This window comes from Melanerpes formicivorus, unplaced genomic scaffold (assembly GCF_026170545.1).
Source record: "Melanerpes formicivorus ecotype bairdi unplaced genomic scaffold, bMelFor1.0.p_v2 SCAF_22, whole genome shotgun sequence".
Lineage (NCBI taxonomy): Eukaryota > Metazoa > Chordata > Aves > Piciformes > Picidae > Melanerpes > Melanerpes formicivorus.
The window spans coordinates 12090937-12110432 of NW_027142374.1; the positions used below are offsets into that span (position 1 = coordinate 12090937).

Sequence of the window (19496 nt, forward strand, 5' to 3'; positions counted from 1 at the left end):
TGCAGAGCACTGCAAATGTGTTACAAACTAAATGACTTTTTGTACTGAACTTCTAAAACCCTTGACTTTTAATAAGGTCGTGCATCATTTGATTTTAATTACAGAATTTTTTTTTATCCTTTAAATTTGACTAAAAATGATGTGATTTACAAAGCAAACAAGCCAGTTAAACAAAGCTAATTAAATTCACTAGAGACAGCCTTGCTTTTCCCCTCAGTGAGTGTTTATTTCAGCTCCCAGTGCTCTGATAGCTCCTGACAGCTTGCTGGGACACAAGAAAGAAGTAGGTCAGGGTAAGCCGGAATCAGCAACAGAGGATCCCATTAGACAGGCTTGTAGGGTAATACGGAGATCGAGGAAGTGTGTGATGTAGTGACAGTGTTAGAGACACATAACAAACAGCCTGAGGACAGCCTCCAGCAGAACCGGTACATTTATCTTCTCTGTGTTATAATGACCCCTCTCATGCAGCTTATCCAGTTTATGATTTCTCCTACAAGAGGTGCTGTATAAACCTGATGACAAAAACGCGCTCGAGATGATGCTGAGCCAGAGGCAGCACTAGTAGGGGCTCTCCTCCCGCCCAGCCCTTGCCCTTTGGGGTACAGAGCCTGCCAGCTTCGAGGGGTAGGCAGAATCTGTCCCACTCTCTCTAGCTGGGAATGCAGTGAGGAATCTCACTGCACACAGAGATCAAAGGATAATAAGACTGGTTCCTCCCAACCAGCTTCTAAAACATTACACTGGTGATTATGGCTGTGGTGCCTACACTGGATGTGAAAGTATCAAGCACCCCATAGCAAGAAGAGCTGCTGGAACATAGCAAAGCCATGTTACAGGCCACAAAAGACACCTGCTTCTTACTGAGCTGTTGTGTGTGGGCTCCTGGTGAACACCACCCAGGTTCCTAAATGCCATCTGAACTGGCAGGAGGGCTTGGGTATGTCTTCTCATACCACACAGCACCACTGCCTTTGGGAGCAGCTACTAGCAGACAAGAGAGGCTGAGATACCTGTGGTTTCTGCTAGCTTTCTCAGCTGGGATCACTGTGTAATGAAGAAACAACAGTGAAACCATGGAGAAGAACAACAACAAAAAGACCGAAGTAATCAATGCAAACCAAACAACCACTTTGTGTTTCTACCACTGTAGTAGATTATTTAATGTAAAGGCTATTTTTGATGGATATGTGTATATACCTGGACACTTGCTAATGCACCTCTTCCCTCCCCAAGAAAAGGATAAGAGTTGGGTTTCTTTTGAAGTGCCTTATCAATAAGAACAAAAAACACAGCATCATAAACTCTGCAGCGTAATATTAAGTCAGAGGCAAGTAGAAAAGCAGAGCTCTAACTCTCCTTGTTCTCACGACTACTGCTCACACCATTAAAAGTTGAAAGTCTCTCCCCCCATCTCCAGCAGTGCTGTACATACCCCAAACATTTCAGTTCTGAGAGTCTATTTCTCAGGCTTACAGAGGCAGCCAGAGAGATTCTGCTCAGCTGCAAACTGTGTAGCTCACATTAAAAGGAGAGCACGAGCTCGTGCTCTCGGAAAATAGGTACGTTTGACAGGAACAATTTAAATCGCCATGGGCATAAACAAACACAAATGGAGACTGTTGTTTTATTCTGTTCAGAGCTCAATACATTCACTTTGCTTAGAGATGTCTCCAGCATCCACTTTACTTGAAGAGCTCCAGTGACTCCGTGTTCACAAACAACGGAGGCCGTACTAAAGGTCGCATTATTTCAGGAGTTTAATTTTTGTCAGCTCAACCTCATTTTAATGTTCACTCAATCAGAGCGCATCAGGTTCAGCATTTGTCCCCTTCTTTGTTTCTAGTTACAATCTTTCCACAACACAAGTCACCTCCTGTGCTAGCACTGCTTCCTGCTCGTCAGGGGGGTCACCGCTACATGGTCCCTTGCACCCACCCATTTGACAACACAACACATCCCTTTCCTGCAGTTGAAACAGGCAGTTCCACTGACCTGACAGAGATTTGGTCCGAGTGACACCTATTTGGTCCAACCCTAAGCAGCTAGGGAAAATCCCTACCTGGGAAAAAAAATTAGGGGGTCAAATGCCCTAAAGAAAACCATGTGTGGCCTAACAAAAATATGCATTAAGATAAAAGCATTAAAATAAAGAAAGACAATGAGAATCATCAGAGCAGCACTGCCTGCAAGGAAGGAAGGAAGCTTTTAACAGCACTAAAATATAAAATTGATTTGTACACATATTTGATAAAAATCAATACAATTAGCAAGTAACTGAATACTAGAAAGGGAAATTGATTGCTCCAGGGCCCAGAGGACTCAGGGCAATCAGTCCATTCTTCTAGCTCCTCCACTCTTAATAAAAATTTACTTTTTCATAATCCTGCCTGAACTCTTTGCCCATTAATAATGCTACTAAATAGCTCTTCTTCTAGCACTATTATTGCAGACCTGCTTGAATTACATTTGGAGGCAGTTTCAAGTGGCATGTCCTGGCCATTTTGCTATCTGCAGCACAAACCTCCAAGCAATGGCATAAAAGAATACTGGCTAATGAACGGGAGCACAGGAACACTTGAGAAGAGCTTATAAAATTAAGTACCAAAGTTTAAATAAACGGATTACCATAGAATTGATTTGCTACATCAATTTGGTCAGCTTTTGCTGATACATCATTCCTTCCTCAAAGGAGAAGAGACACCGTTTCGAAACAACTAATTAAACATTTTGAACCATGGCCTTACAAGGGGTGCAGGGCTGCACTGCTCTGCTCTCCTGTCTCCTTCCTCTTGCCAAGTGATTCCTCACTGCAGCATGAAAATCGTTACTCCATGTGAAACAGGAGACTGAATTTACAGTCAAATCCAGACTAAATGAAGTGGCTTTCAGAGCCACTACCTCTGAGCAGATTCCAATTCCAGGCAGGAGCATTATTTCAGGAGTTTAATTTTTGTCAGCTCAACCTCATTTTAATGTTCACTCAAGGTGGGACTGGAGGAACTAAAACTCAACTGCTCTTCCCTGCACAGAGGGCAAGAAGCTTGCATGCAGCGCAACCTTCCCAGGTGAGGATTTCCGTTACAGTCAACTGACTACAATCTGATGGAGGGGGCACAAGACTTGTATGCCTCTACAAAGGAGGTTTCCCTTTCAAAAGGTCAGATGCCTTTTCAGGTATGAACTTTCTCAGATGTTAAGCTTTGCCCATTGACTCACCTTGATTGGAAGTGCCTTAATCAAAAAAAAAACTACCTCTGGGCCCTCAACAACTTCTCTGCCAGTCTGCAGCTGAGGGTGACACAACCTTTGCTGTTAACTAGGGCCCTGATTTAGCAATGCTCTTGAGCATACACTCTAATCAAGCTCTCTGAGTAGCCCTATCCAAGCCAAAAGTAAACAACTAATGTTTCCATACTAATGGGACGACTTACACGCTTAAAATTCAACAATGTAATTTAAGCACTTTCTAGTACATCTCCACATGAACATCTCAAAAAGTCAAAAAGTTGCCTAAAATCACGTATGCCCCTCATCATATTCACTCCAGCAGAAACTTTTTTAGTCCAGGAATCTCAAGATGTGCTTTTGTCTCCAATGGTCCAGCCAAACTCATGACTAAATGGAGCAGTTTTATCAGCCTAAAAGATCCACAGATTCTTTGGAACTGAAGCAGCAACCTGTGGGGATCCCTCTGTAAGGGTGGATGAGGGATCGCAGTGCCAAGGGAGCACAGTGCATCACTCAGCAAGGGCCACAGGTGAAGCTGCAGCATCTGCTAAGCTGCCTCACTGAATTCTCATGATGTTCTCACTCAAAAGTTTCTCCTGCTGCTTCTTATTACAAAGGAGAAACATTAGTCTGGACACAGAAACAAGAAACTACAGAGTTTTGCACCAGCCTTCTTTGAAACTGTGAGCAAACTACTACTACACTCTCTTTTCTTCAGTTTCCCTGCCTTTATTAATAAAGCAGAGACATTAAAACCTATTTCACCTAACTCATGCATCTTTTGTGAAGATGAAATGCTTGTTCTGTGTAAAGTACTTGGAAGATGAAAGACATCAAGTAAATATTAATCATAGTCACCACACCTACCAACAGGATCTCCAGTATGCTGATTTGGATCCGTGTTTGAAGAGTCTTTCTTTGTGCAATTCAGGAACAATGCTTTCCTGGAGTAGTAGAGCTGAACTAAAGCTAGTCAAGAATTCCCGTGTTAATTGGCCTTCTAGCCTTCAGAAGATCATAAGAAGGATGATGCTTCCATTTCAAAGAATAGCACAATGTCACAGAATGAATTACATCAAACTGGCTGAAGCCCATTTACAGCATGGCCATGGAGGAAACCGTAGTACAGTTCATCCACCAGCATTCATCTTAGGGCATACACACTTGTAAATCAGCTCCTATTCAATAATGAAATGTCAAGTGACTCATTCTTTCTACATGTGAGAAAACTCCCAGAGAGAACCTTTATAAACACTGAATTACGTCTCCTTACTCTGGAGAAACTAGAATGCTTGAGAGCCAGCTGTAAAAGAGAACATTGCCATCGTAGGATGAGACAATCTAAGAATACACTAAGATCTGAAATTTCTGTTGAAGGAGATTTGGGAAGATGGTTCATTAGCAGCTCAGCTGATCATCTGAACCAGCTTTCCAGGCATAGCAAGGTGCACTGAACTCACAGACGTGCCCACAGGGCTGGCCCAGAGAAGGCTAGCGATGCTGCTCTGTGCACTTTTGCTGTTCCATGTGGGTTAAGGGTCAGATTAGTTAAGGTCTTAAGCAACTTCAGCGGCTCAAACTTGGCTCACACATAGTTGTCCTGCTATCTGTAACCAGCAGGTTAGCCAGATAAGAGTAGTCTTCACGATTTCTGCCTGAACCAGTGAATTTACACAAGGACAGCAGCACAGACATAGCATGACTTTTGTCCCAGTGTTACTCTGGCTCCAAGCCAATCAGCATGTACTGCAGCTGCACCCTGAATAGCAGTTGGGTGCTTTGGTCAGCTGGTCAATAGCTGGGCTGCCCAAGCACTGCAGTTGCCAAATGAAAATCATTCTAACGAAGTAAACCAAGACATGGCCATAATCACAGAGCAATCAAAGGTGCACTATGCCTGCTCCCTGCCACAGCTCTGCCTGCCTTTGAAGAGTCAACACAGGGTTAGATGTCTGGAGCATATCTTCACCACCGCTAAAAAAGTCCAGTTTCTCCACCACAGCAATCACAACAAATGTATGAAAGCAAGAGTACAAGTTAAAACCAAGAGTCACAAACTTTAAACAGATAAGAGAGAGAGAGAAAAGCACTCTGCAAGGCAGCACTGAAGGAGCACAAAACAAACTTGAACACGGAAACACTGCAGTGCAAGCAATAGGAGATGCTGGACCTGGCAGACCAGGAACAGGAGGAATCCTGGACCTGCAGTGCCTCCATCCTCCTCCAGATACCTGCCTGGCTTCCTCAGCACTCTCTGTCTCCTCTGGCTTGCCCTGCCTTTGGTCCCAGCCCATCCCTGCACTCTGTCCCCTACCATTGCCTCCTTGTACTTTGGACCTCTTCACCTCTATGTGTCCTGAGGTCTCTGGCTCTTCATCAGTGGCTTGGGCAGCATCAGCCTGTGGAGCTAGGCCAGCCAGCACTGCAGAGCAGCTCAGCTCGTGCCTGTAGTGCTGGTCCACCTCCTTGCCAAGATCCAGCAGCACGCATAAACAAACAAATTACACTAGAGACACAGAGCTATGCTCCAAAAGGAAATGACCACTCCATGTTATTGCTTAACATGTCTTAATAATGAACATGTATTTCTTGAAAATATATGCCACCTAATGCCCTCGGCATTGCAAACATACAACAGGTAATTTAAGTTAATCAAGCCCTAAGCTCCACATGAAGTTTAACAGTTTGCTTCACTGCGCTTTAGGTAGCAGATGGCAAAGCACTCAGTGGTACATTTTCTGCAGCCCTTGCACAAAGGCCTGTACCTGATTCTGTGCTGGGTGTGAACGCCAGTGAAGGGATGCTTGTTGGACCATATGAAGGCTGCAAAATGAGTGACCATTTTAAATCCTGAAATAAGACATGTACTTACCAATATATAGATTCTCCAAAGGGAGGACTCATGGGCAGACAGAATCAGTCTCTTACCCGTTAATCTGCCATTCCTGCCATTCTTAGATATGGTAAAATTAATGCTGCAGGCTGGCATGAGACTTCCAGTAATTAATCTGTGTCTTATCTGTACAAGTACCAACATTCAAACTCAGTTCCATGCAGACAAGTAGTGGGGGGTTTCCTACACAACAGCACTTGACACTGTTGCTGTAGTTCATAATACTTCTGAGCACACTGTCCTTACAAAGACTCCACACTGTACATACCCTGGCACACAGGCATCAGAAGAAATCAGTCCAAGTGGACAGTTTGAATTTCAAACTGCCAGTGTGGACAGTAACTCAAATGCTCTATTTCTGGCTAGACGTTTGGGGGCCAGCGTAGGGGGAAAGAGGAGCTGGCAAAGGGAAAGAGAGAATTTGTAGATGGTGTGTAGCGCCAGAATGATTTTAAAGAAAGGGCAACAAAGACTGCCTAAGTCAAGCTTTTCCCAGGTATGTTAGAATGACTGGGTAACAAGGGCTTGAATATTAAACAGTTCAGACTGTGACATTCAAGATTTTCATAATTTATAACCAACAGAAGACACACATTTCTTCAAAACACAGAGCACACCCCCCAGCATCCAATTAATGGTGGTGTGTACAGTGAACATACTTACACTAATTGACTGGTCCAATGGCCATGGCTGCCCGTAAGCATTTCTGGAAGTAGCATTTCTGCAGCAGCACCATGCAGAATTGCTTCACATTTATTAACTTGTTTGTTTTTGATTGTTGGATTGGTTCCCCATTCCCAAGGCACTTAGATTTATTCTTTTAGCTTAACACTACAAAGTAATCAAATCTCTCCGTTACAGCTGACAGACTGTAGGAGCCCTGAAGGAAAGGGGGGAGCTGCATCAGGAGAAACATCTGCATTTTCTCTTACATCCTTTACACTTGCCCTAAACTTTAGATTTCACTCATCACTGGAATTCAGGAATACTGAACTCTAACTGACATAGGAAATTATTTGAAGATGCAAGATTTTCACTTGAAATTAAGGCTGATCTACCTTCTGGGATCAGGGACCAAGACTCATTTCTCATGAAGACCGAAAAGCCTGAACACACTCTCTTCCTGCTTCAAGCCAAACATGAGTAGCGTTGCAACCAAGAAAACATCCTCTCAATGCTACGTAAAGTTCAAACAAACCAATCCTTAAGTAAGACAAGGAGATGAGATTGAGGATTCAAATATGACTTTGTGCCCTTCCATTGAATGTACAGAATAGGTAAGAAGAGAAAGACAAAAGGAGATGGCTCAGAGAGTCAAAATTAATATGGAAATTGAGGAAATGGATGTGTCTTTTTGTTGGATTTGGATTTTGACTGTGTCTCTTCAGTACATTTTATTTTCAGCTTTGTGTAACACAAGAGTAGAAAGTGCTTAGCACACAACTCATGATGTGGAAGACAAAGAGAGTATTTTTGATTTAGATAAATTCCAATGTCCTCGTCTAGTGTAACCCAATGCATGGTCCTGTGTCCTTAAAAATAATTTGAATGACCCACTGCTTCAAGTATGGAAAGGGTCCTCTGTTACTAGAATCCAAATGTGTTTCAGTTTAGACTGCACTCAGACTGACAGGGTAAGGCTTGAAGAAAATTGAGACAAACAACAGAACAAAACTTCACGGAGCCCATGATCAAACAATCACACAGAGTTTGGATTTAATACACCAACAATGTCAGGCATTTCAATGCAGTAGCATCAAAACTAGATATTTACTGCTTGGTAGTGAGTAACCCTTTGAAAAGGGAGGAACACAAATTCCTTTTTAATGAGTCACCATTTGGCAGTCAGAGATCAAAACCTTTTGCCTGTATTTGTGACTGCAAGATTGTATATACTTGGGGTTATTTTTCAGTCTGCATGACTTTATTTAAACCCACACAGTTAATTAATAAAATAAGTATGTTAAGAGAACAGGAAAAGTGAAACCTTTAAAAGTACCTGGCCATCAGTGTGATCTACTGGGTTCCTTAAATACCACAGGAATTCAGAGTTTATTTCTGCATATAAATTTGGAATTGTGAAAATCCTGGGAAGATTTAAAGTAACTAGTCAAAGCAGAATGAAATTAAACTCAGTGTCTATTCTGACTGCCACGTGAAATGAGCATTGGATTATTCTTAAAGTAAGACTATTCTTAAATATATTCTTAACTATTCTTTAAAAAAATGAAAATATTTATATATTAAGTGTTACATGCTCAGGTATGGGAAAGCAGCTTTTCATGTTTGAGTGGACCCGTGTGTGACAAATACCTTCATAAAATACTTATTTGTTTACCAGTGCCCCAAACGTAGCCCACAAAGATTTGTGACAGAGAATAAAAGATTGAAATACATGCCTGGGAGTTGATGCCATTTTTGTCTTTAAATAGTTTCTTTCCCTTTACATCAAATTCTGAAGTTTCACCAAAAAGGAAGGTACTATGATGTGATGTCAGGAATGTACAATGTCAGGAATGTACTATGATGCTCTGGCAAGACCTTACCTGGAGGACCACACCTGCGTTGAGCTCTGGAGCCCCCAAGAGAGGGAGGATATGGACCTGATGGAGTGGGTCCAGAGGAAGGCCACGAAGATGATCAGGGGACTGGAACACCTGTCCTATGAGGACAGGCTGAGGGAGTTGCGGTTGCTCAGCCTGGGGAAGAGAAGGCTCTGGGGAGACCTAATAGACCTTCCAAGGCGGGGCTTACAAGAAGGCAAGAAACAGACTGTTTCCAAAAGCCTGCAGTGATAGGATGAGGGGCAGTGGCTTGAAATTAGAGAAAAGTAGATTTAGATTCAATGTCAGGAAAAAGTTCTTTACCACAAGGATGGTGGAACACTGGAACAGTTTGCCCAGGGAGATAGTTGAGGTCCCATCCCTGGAGATCACAGTATCACAGTATCACTTAGGTTGGAAAGGACCTCGAGGATCATCAAGTCCAACCTATCAACACAGACCCCATGACTAGACCATGGCACCAAGTGCCACGTCCAATCTCCCCTTGAACGCCTCCAGGGTCGATGACTCAACCACCTCCCTGGGCAACCCGTTCCAATGACAAATTACTCGCTCGGTGAAGAACTTCCTCCTCACCTCGAGTCTAAACCTCCCCTGGTGCAGCTTGAGACTGTGTCCCCTTGTTCTGGTGCTGGTTGCCTGGGAGAAGAGGCCAACCCCTTTCTGGCTACAACCACCTTTCAGGTAGTTGTAGAGGGCAATGAGGTCACCCCTGAGCCTCCTCTTCTCCAGATATTCAACGTCAGGCTTGACAAGGCTCTGAGCAACCTGATCAGTGAAGGATGTGCCTGCTCACTGCATGGGGGGGTTGGACTAGATGACCTTTGTAGGTCCCTTCCAACCCAAACCATTCTATGAAAGAAATAAAAATCCATCTGCATTGGCATTACAGCCAAAGCAAAGAAATAAAACTCTTAATTCACAACAAAGGGGTCACAGAGTAAAGTGTACTTGCCTTTATTTTGAATACAATTTCCAACTATGTGAAAAGTCCCTAAAGATCTCAGCCAGTAACAAACAGGAAATCTTCAAATTGTTATATGAAAACTTGTATCCACAAAAATTGGAGCAGGGTCCTGCCACTCAGGCCACACAGCTATCGAACAGCCATCCTGTGTAACTGCTGATCAGCAAAAGCATCTCCATACCTTACCACCAGCTCACTGAACCATCCCATCCTGTACATCAGTTGATCTTAATTTATGTTCAATTTACTTGTAGATTGGAAGTAATTAGAGTAAATAATTACAGTAACTGGTTACAGTTTGGGAATTGAGAGAACTGAAGAAAGAATTGAGAGAAATAACCTGATCTACTACTGTAAAGAGAATCAATCATCCATCTCCTTCCATTAGTCTTTTTGGCAGTCCTGTGTCACTGTTGTCACAAGCCTGGATAACAATGCCACATTAATTCTCCTTTTGAGAAAGAGACTACAAGATTTGAGTTGGTAACTGTGTCCTATCTGACCTTGAGGCATCTTTGGGGGAAGCTTCCCATCAAATGCAAAAGAGAATTACTAGTTTGGGGCCGTGCTTTGTAACTCAAATGCATGACATGAAAATAAACACCTGATCTTCTGTTTTCAGTAGAAATAAATCATCACTGAGGAGCCAACAATTCTGCAGACCCAACCCTATGTGAGAAATTACATTTCCAAAGTCATCTCAACAAACCTGCTCAGAGGTGACGGACTTGGGGCAGAATGAAGACAGCAACTGCAAAATTCTTATGCCACAGCAACAATCCTTTTAAACAGCTGTACCTGACCAGGAAAGAGGCTGCATTTCCCAGTCCAAACCTTCCCAAAGTAGTTAAAAGCAACAAAACAAAACCCCTCTGTTGTAAATATTATGAAACACAGAATTATGAAAGAAAAAAAAAAAAACAACAAAAAGTCATCTTAGGTTTCATAACAGAAACAGGCTCACTCCCTTCCTTCAAGACTACACACTGCTCTCAGTGCAACGTGAACTGCTGATGTCAGTGTGAGCAGGCAGAAGAGGACATATGGCCTTTTGTACTGTTCCCAAGATGCCGAGTGTTAAAAAAAAAGCCCAATATATTCAAAAATCATTACCCAGGCTGGAAGAAACCCAAGCCACTGCAAATGTTTGTTTCTTGCCATTTGGAAGATCTTTTCTGGAAAAAAAAAAAAAACCCAATAAAAATAATCAACAAACCTCTCGTAGGCACGTAATCCTAAACTCAAATGGTGGAAGGGAATCAAGCAGGAGCCACACATTATTTTGGGAGAACCATGCACTATTTTGGGGAAACTTTTGCTTCCATGCCCATCTGAGTATTCCTCTGCAACTAGATATCATTTCTATTACTGTGGCTATGACTAACGAGTTAACAACTCTATTTACACTAGTACTGTTGTATCATTAGAAACAACAAGATTATGTACTTTAATTCTAATGCCAGCACAATTATTTTAACACCAAGTGTGTCAGATCTGACTCTATACCCCCTAAATTAATTTCAGAGTAGTGGCTAAATAAAATGACATACTTCTTTGTGCTTTTGTTATAACACGCTCATGTGCAGCAAACTGTGAAGAAAATGTAGTAATTAGAGGTTAAATTAATCCCTGACAGACAGGCAGCTTAGCAAAGCTGGGCCCTCTTCAGAAAACACAGCATAAAGCTTGCCAGTCTTTCAGAATTAGGCACAAAGAACATGCAAGATTGGCAAGTGCCTCACCACTGCAATCCAACCAAAGGCTACCGCTGAAAAGTCGGGAGTAAGTCTTGGAGCAGCCAATAGTACCAGGCGGATCTTGTGACAAATGTGATTTAGAGCTCCAAGCAATTGTTGCTACAGCCGCTCTAACTGCCTGATCAGGATCAACCACTTGAAATTAAAGACAGCCTTTTGCACAGCAGAACAGGCTTTTAACCAGCATATAATCAACCTCGAGACGTTAATAAAAGCGAACAATGGCATTAGATTTCACAACATAACTAGAAAGTTACCTTGCTGCTTCTGATTTGAATGCTGTAATGGATTTCATTGCCCACAACAGAGTAAATGTGCTATGTTATTCTGAAAACAGTATATAGGTATGTCTTGGGTAGGTGTAAATCCCAAGCTTGCTCAGAGTTCTAAGATACTTAGCTCTAGAGAAAAAGACGCTTCCCCAGAAATGCAAAAGTAAACCAACACAAGACAAAAGAGGCAGCCAGATCATGTTGATGATATCCAGCAGTTATTTCTTTTTGGTGTGTGTCAACAGAAGTAAATGTTTTTTCTGATCTCTCTAGCTGTGGCATGACAAAAGGAGCTGTTTCTAAAACCCATGCAAATACAGCCTGTTCTCAGAGAGGGAGCAACCAAAGGGTGCTGGTTCAGTGCTGGCTTCCCGCGCTGACAAATCCTGATGCAAGAACCGCTGAGGCACCTCGGCATCCGTCCCACTTCACTTGTTATCTTACCTCCAAAGGTGGAAGGTACAAAAAACTGGCTTCCTCCTGGGCTAACACTGATGCCACTCAATAGATTGCCTGACATGGGGTGAAACAATAATGTAGTTAACACCCTCCCCTGCCGAGGTAATCTATATCACGTCTGGGACAGGATAAGCCCCCAGCTGTCCCTGCCTGAACGGGAAAGCACAACTGACACCTGCAGTTGGATCACTAGGTATAGTCAAAAGAAAAATTAAATTTGAAAAATAATAATAATTAAAAATAAAAAAAAAAAAAGGAAAAGGCTGCACTAGAAGTAAAGTAAAAGCAAAACAGGGGGCTTGGGGAGACTGCAGATCAGTATGGGAGCACATTAACACCACCAGTATTTCTGTACTACCCAGATCATCAATTATTAACAAATTAGGACATGCCTGATGGGGTACTTATGTAACACTTCTTTATCAATAAAACTGCCAAGTCCCTTGCAGGGAAAAGCAGAGCAGATTTCAACAAGTCATAATACGATGCCTCCCTTTGGACAGGGTATGCTGATGAATTCCAGTTTCCTCCTCCTCAGCCCGGCCACCCATTCCCAAAGAGCAATTTTGGTCAGGCCAGCAGCCCCCGCGCAAATCCCAGGGTGCATCCCAGCCTCCCGTGCGCAACAGCCCTTTAATCAGGTCAGCGCTTATCAATGGCTCATTGTAGCCATGAGGCAGTGCTTGGAGTGAAGGACCATACGAAATCCCACATCCCCCTGCACCTCCCACGCCTGGGCCTCACTGGCACTTCACTGGCCCCACGGAAACAGCCATCGGCTGCACTCCCTGGGCACAGCCCACATCTCCCAGCTGGTCCAGCTGGCTGGACTGTGTGGCTGGGAGGGGAAGAAGGAAATCCATAGGTCTTTCCTCTGCTCTACCCTTCTGGACACTGTGGTTCCACCACAGAAGCAAAGGGCCAGCTAAAGTTCAGCCTGAAGAGATAATGTCCTTCACCCTGCTTTGCTTCCATTTCAATTCTTCCAAGAGGTGAGAGTGAGTGTGTGTGTGGGAGAGGGATGACAACACAACCCCTTCTTTCCTACTCAAGGGCCTGATCCTTGAAATTCTAGGATCAAATCTGAGTCTCACCTATTATAAAATAAAAAAGGACTGCTAGGCTGGGCCCCAACAGGAGGAGGACTGGTGTACACTCTTACTGCCTGGCCTCACAAACATCTTTCAGTTCATCCAAGATGCACCCCAAAGTAAACAGCTCTGAAAAGAGCAACTGTAATTTTGCAGGTAAATGTTGCACAAAGTAAGTGTTTTCCCCTTGAAGGAAACTAATGACTTAGAAATACATTTTCTTTCACTTAAAAACTGAAAATTATCATCGGTGAAGAGGCTTTCCCAGAGGAATAAAGATTCTCCATAGCTCATTTGCATTTGCTAGTTATCCCTCTCTGACTGCATCACTCTCTGGTATCACAGCTGGTGACTTTGAAAATGATGGAGCCACATCCCAAGAGCCGTGAGCCCTGCCTATGCTGTCACCTGGAGATACACTTTCATTTTGAACAGAGCTAACAGGCTGGTCCACAGCAACTGCAATGAAAAATACCTACCAGAAGACAAGGACATAAAGTAAAACCCTTAACTGACAAGGACTTCAAGTTTCTGTGCAAAGCACTAGCAGTAATAATAAAGAACATGGGAAGGAGACTATGATGCAAGCACAGACTGTTCTCCAAAGCTTCCCTTCAGCTGCTGGCAGCCCTGAAATGGGTTACAGAAAGTTAAAACCGTGTTATTGATCACTGACTGAGACTCTGCAAGGCTGGCAGCTTTTTAGAATATAAACAGCATTGTTCTTTTGCTTTTCCCACTTCAAACAATTCTCCAGTACCTTCCAATATCCAGTCTAATCTAAAACCCCACTAATGAGGGTAGGACTAAACACCTAAACAGTTTCTTCATGTGTTTGTTCAGCAATTGCCTTTTTGAGTGCACTCCTTTTACGAATGCAGAAAACAAAACTTACTATGAGTATACAACAGCATTGTGCACATTTGGCACGTTACAGCCATGCTCTAAAGTTCCCCTTCAAAATTACTGGCAAGGAAGGAAGTTCTGCATAATTTTAGCACTCAACATCTGAAAAAATTAGAACAGTCCCAACTGTTCTTTGAGATGTATAAAAGAACAGTTGAAAAACTTACAGTTGACTGGTGCTACCTAGGTTACCCGTCAATGGCATTGAAACTGGTATATTATTAAGAGAGGTGTATGATGGGAATTGGTTTATTGTGCTGATCCATAGTAACCAACTCCTGTTCGTCCATCATTTATCTCTCTCACCAGCGACATATGGGTTTGCCTATTCACACTCTCAGCATTCTCTCTGCTCCAACAAACAGTCAGCCTTTTCTGCTGGGATAAGGAGATTTTTTAGTTACATCCATTATGTGCGTATCAACATTTATGGCAGGAAGATAATTGCCAAAGAGCTCAGGGGGATAAAAGCTCCCTCTTTATAACACAAACCCCCTTAAAAAATCAATATTGATATAAAACAGTTCAACGCAAAGCCTTGGTGTGTCTTCTGCTTCCTTCAGTTCAAAATACTTTACTTGTTTTTTTTCCTTAACATAGCGAGTCAAACTAGAACATCAGGTAGAAAGCCTCCGTAATGACTTACACTGCTGCTCTTCCCATAGAGGAAAAAATAGCAGTGTATAATATTAATTGTTCCTTAAAGAAGCGAGTGGCAAATGTGTCAGATACAAAGAGGGTTCCTTGGAGAGGTGCCAGCATCATTTAAACTGATTTAGTTATCTCTATTTAGAGACCATACCAGCTGCTAATGAATCGTAACTTACAGTCACCTTTGCCTAAATGCTGAAGAAGGCTGACGCTCAGAAGCAGCCAGCAGGAGGGGAACAATGAAAACCCGGGGATCCTGCCTTTCCCCCCTACTTCAGGAGCTCAGGCAACTTTCTAGAACTCCATCCCCCCAGTTTGAGTAAGTCCATTTGTCACAGCTTCTGCAAGACTTACTTCACTTTCCCATGGCTATGTACTCATAAAAGTTATTTTAAGACAACTTTCATCAGAGTAGCAAGTAACATAGAACATTTATTGATTAAATGACTGGGAACCAGTGAGTTGCACTGTACTTAACCTACAGGACGACTCACGGATTTTACTTACTGTTGTTCTTGCCCTTGTGTTACCTCCTGCCTCCCTAACTTTTGTCACTCGTGAAGCCAGTACCTAGGTTGATCCTTGTCCTTACTGCTGCACCCAAGCAGGTTAATCACCTGTCAGCCAGGGCAGGAGTGTCAGCCTAACACCTTGGATCATGAACTCTTGCAGTACATCTTCCTGTACCTTCAGAAACCATCCAGTATAACAGCTCCCTAATCCTGTTTTAAATCTCCAAATGCTACCACACGGTAACATTGTAACAAGGTCGGCGCAAACCCAAACACTCTGTATTTATAAAACATTCCTCCTTGTGTAACAGGAAGCCATACAAAAGAATTTCACAAAATTTAACTGCCTCCTGTAATTACTAATCCCCCACCCCCAACCCTTTAACAACTAAGAAAAAAAACCCAGGAGACTTTACAGGTTCAAACTACTTAGTTACAAGGGACTAATAAGTGAAGCCCTGTCAATATTTGCTTTTCTGATTCTCAAGCATTAGTTGAAAGGATTTAAAATAGAGATGAAAAACCTCAAAGAAAAAAAAACCACACAACTACCCCCCCCCCCCCCCCCCTTAACCCTCTCTGAAAGGAAAAAGCTAAATTAAATTTGAGCTGTTCAGTTAGAACCATTAAACAGCTTATCACTCATTGAGAGGAGATATTAACTGCATGTTACCTGTCTTACAATAGATACTATTTGTTTTTTATCCCTGAGCAACAGACTATTTCCTGGTTGAGTTTAAAAACTCGGTGACGTTCCAATTTCAACCCACACATGTGTGTCACTGTCAACGTCAGTGGCAGGAAAACATTAGAAGTCACCCCTTGCTAATGCTTTCCTAACATGGAATTTCCTTCTATCTTGCTCCCTCGGCCCACCTCCTCCCTTCAGCTGAGAGCATCTTTCCCAAATTGCCTTTTTTTTTTTTTTTTCCACCTCTTCCAAACATATGGCAGGGAGAGAGAACTGAAAATGGTCAGTGCCAGAACTAGATGGCTGCTTTTTTTTTGGGTGCCAGCGTATAACTCCCTCCGACTGCTCTTGCCTGCCTTTGCCTGGAGTAGTACCGGTGGGCTGGCAGCCCCCGGGCGAGGCGGCTTCTACTACCGGGCTCGGTTCGGAGTACCCGACACCCCCCACCGGTACCCTGCTCGCACGGTAACACAGAGCAACGTGCTCCGGCGGCAGCCGGCTCTGACGAGGAAACGCCGGGCTCAACGGCCCCCGCTTCTTCGGAGATGTCACTGCCACTGCCGCCGAGCCGGGGTGGGGGGACCCATCATCTGCCCCACGGCTGGAGGCAGCAAACAGCTGCTAGGTCCGGCAGGTTCAAGGCCGTTCCGGCTCCCTCTCTCCTAGAAGCACCATATGGTCCATCTCGCACATCAGCAGCTTTATTTCCCCGTCAGCTCGGCCCAGAGGGGTAGCTCCGGGAGGGCCAGGCCCCCTCTGCCCCTCAGCCCCCCTCCGGGGCACGGGCATTAAGCATTACCCAGGGATTACAGAGCTAAGCAGGGAAACACTCACATTATATAACAGGGGGAGCATTTCGCCCCTCCCGGCGCTCCCACACCCCTCCCTCCCTCCCTCCTCCCAAGCCGAGGTGGCTGCACAGCAGCGGGAGGCGGCCGGAGCGGTGGCGGGGGGTGCCCGACGCCTCCGCCCCCGGCTCAGGGAAGGGGCCAGACGCAGTTAATCTCCCCGCTGGCGGCTCGGGGGAGGGATTGCGGGGTGTCCCCTGGTGCCGGAGTAGGCGGCAGGCTCTTCCTGCAGCACCCGTGCCAGGAAGCTCCTACAAGCGCCCGGTGCCCGACGGGCTCATCTGCTTCCGACGGGAAGAGGCGAGGCGACCGCGCGTCCGCACGCCGCACCAGGGACCGTACCAGGGACCACGCCGTGCCGCGGCTCCGCGGCGCCTCTCGGCCCCCGCTCCCCAGCGCCGGGCTCCGCCGCCTCCCCCCGGCCGCCCTGCCGGGAGCACCGTGAAAAACAAAAGCAGCCTTTTAATTTATTGTTCGGGGGGGGGGGGGGGGGGGGGGGAAGAAGCGGGGGGGGAGGGGGGGGGGGAGGGGAGGGAGGGAGGGGGAGGAGGCAGGCGGTGTGAAAGGAAACCAAAGCCCGTTTTCTTCCAGAAACGGCCGTTCTCCCCGGGATCCCTCCGAGTCACCCTGGTGACAACCCCCCGCCAGCCAAACCCGAACAAAAGCCGTGCTGCCCTCGGCCTCGACGCTCCCCCGGGCCGAGCAACAGGCCGGGGAAGGCGGCGGAGGAGAGACCGGGAGGAGGGATCGTCTATTGACTGGGGGAGAGGGGCAGCCCCTGCCTCGGGAGGAGACGTGGGACCGAATCAGCGAGCGCCTTGTTTACCCTGCAATTGCTCTAAACCCCGATCTTAATCACAGGATGAGAAACCAAAACAGTTTAAATCGTGAGTCAGCATGCATTTTATTTCAAATACATGTATAGTCTCGGGGAGAGCGGCAAACGCGCGGCGTTTGCACCATCTCCCTCACTTAAGGGTTTTTCCCGTTTCGAGAAAGGGACACACACGCACCCTCGCCCAAAAGGGAGGCTGAGCGCTGGCTCCATACTTTTCAGGAACAACCGAGGGTTTCTTTGGGCTCGATGGAGCCTTTTGTTCAAAATCCTGCCTATATAACGTGCGCTTCAGCCTCCCAAAATAACCCTCCTCGTCGCTGCCAACGCAAATACCGGGAGTTATTAAAAAATAATAACACAGACCGGCGCACACAGACCCTCTGCGTGTGACCCTTCCCGGCAGGTTCCCCCAGCGCCGCAAGGTCTGTCCCTCCCCGCCACTCCGGTCCGGGCTGTGTGTACCCGGGGACAGCAGGATCCCGCGGCGCTGGACGCACCAGCACTTCCCGCATCCCACTCGTCCCCGGGCCGACACCGGCGGCACCCTCCCCCCGCTTCCCTCCCCACTTCACCCCCGCGCGTCGCCACACGAGCGATGACACCAAACCCCACCGAGCGGTGACACCAAACCCCACCGAGCGGTGCTAGCCCCGGGTGCTGCCCGCGCGCCACCCGGAGCCGGCCTCTCCGCCGCCACGCACCGGCTGCCCCTCTGCCGTGCCGGAGATCGCACCGCCCCGGAGAGCACCTTGTTCCCCACCATTTTAAAGCCCACGGACACCACCCCCGCCCCGATAGTCTCCCTCCTCGCCCTGTGGACTGGCATCAGCTCTCACCGGAACGGGGGGCGAATTTTTTTACCCCAAGTTTCTGGTTCCTTTTCTTTCAAAGCCCCTGCGCAGCCCCTACAAGCACCAACCACCCGGGCAGAGCCCGCCTAAGGTGGGCACTTTTCCGAACCGGCTCTGCAAACTTTACAGCCCCGGCTGCAGCCGCCGCGGGTCCGGGCCAGCAACTCTTCCGAGGGTGGCTAAGTCCTTTTAAAGCAACTCCTACTTTTCCTGTCCATATCGATTTCAGATGCTACTTACTGGAATATGTGGCTCCATGCGTGGTGCTTCTACCCGCTGGGAAACCAGCAGCATCTTGGACTGGGGATCAACCGGCTTTTAGATCCACTTTGGCTGTATTTAGCAAAACCCAGCACCGCGAAGGACTCTCAGACGGTTTTTTCCTTTTAGGTTCCAGACAAGTTCATCCTGGCGTTGCAGTTTGCTAATGATTCACTGTCTGTCTCAATCTGCTCACTACATTTCCATCAACCCACAGCTTCCTCACTTAGAAGGTGGAGTTTGTGGGGTTTAAGTTACTGATAGGCATATCTAAGTGCTGTGTCACTCAAAGAGGAGGAGACACACACACTCTCTCTCACACATACACACACACTCGCACACGCACGAACGGCTTCAGGCTTAAAGGGGAAGTAGCACTTTCTTTTCAGAAACTAGAAACCTCACAGATCCGAGGATTTTATTTATTTTCTTCTGTGCATAATGGCGAAAATCATGCAGCCCATGGACAGTGTTTTAACACGCAAAAAGGTGCCTAGCATGTTTGGTGCCTTCTCTGCAGAGCTTCAAGTTCTTTTAGTACCACAGCAGGTTAGCTCAGAAAGACGCTGGCGATTAATGGACTTTTTTTTTTTTTAACTTTTCTCTTTACCTCAAAGTGTATAAATCACTGAAAAGAGAGCTCGATACATAACGTATAAAAGCTTCAGTTACTCTTAAGACGGGTGGTTTCCTGTTTCTTTACG

The 19496-nt window shown here is 45.5% G+C and overlaps 1 protein-coding gene across 1 annotated transcript in view; it reads right to left on the bottom strand.

Annotated features, from left to right (window-relative positions):
* The window catches only part of MAMLD1 (mastermind like domain containing 1), an 85619-nt gene extending 66531 nt beyond the window's left edge, over positions 1-19088 (bottom strand). The window contains exon 1 of the mRNA XM_068152190.1: positions 18772-19088. Within this exon, the coding sequence (XP_068008291.1) occupies positions 18772-18825 (54 nt within the window). The 5' untranslated portion in view covers positions 18826-19088. The remainder of the gene's footprint in view (positions 1-18771) is intronic.
* Positions 19089-19496: the final 408 nt, after the last annotated feature.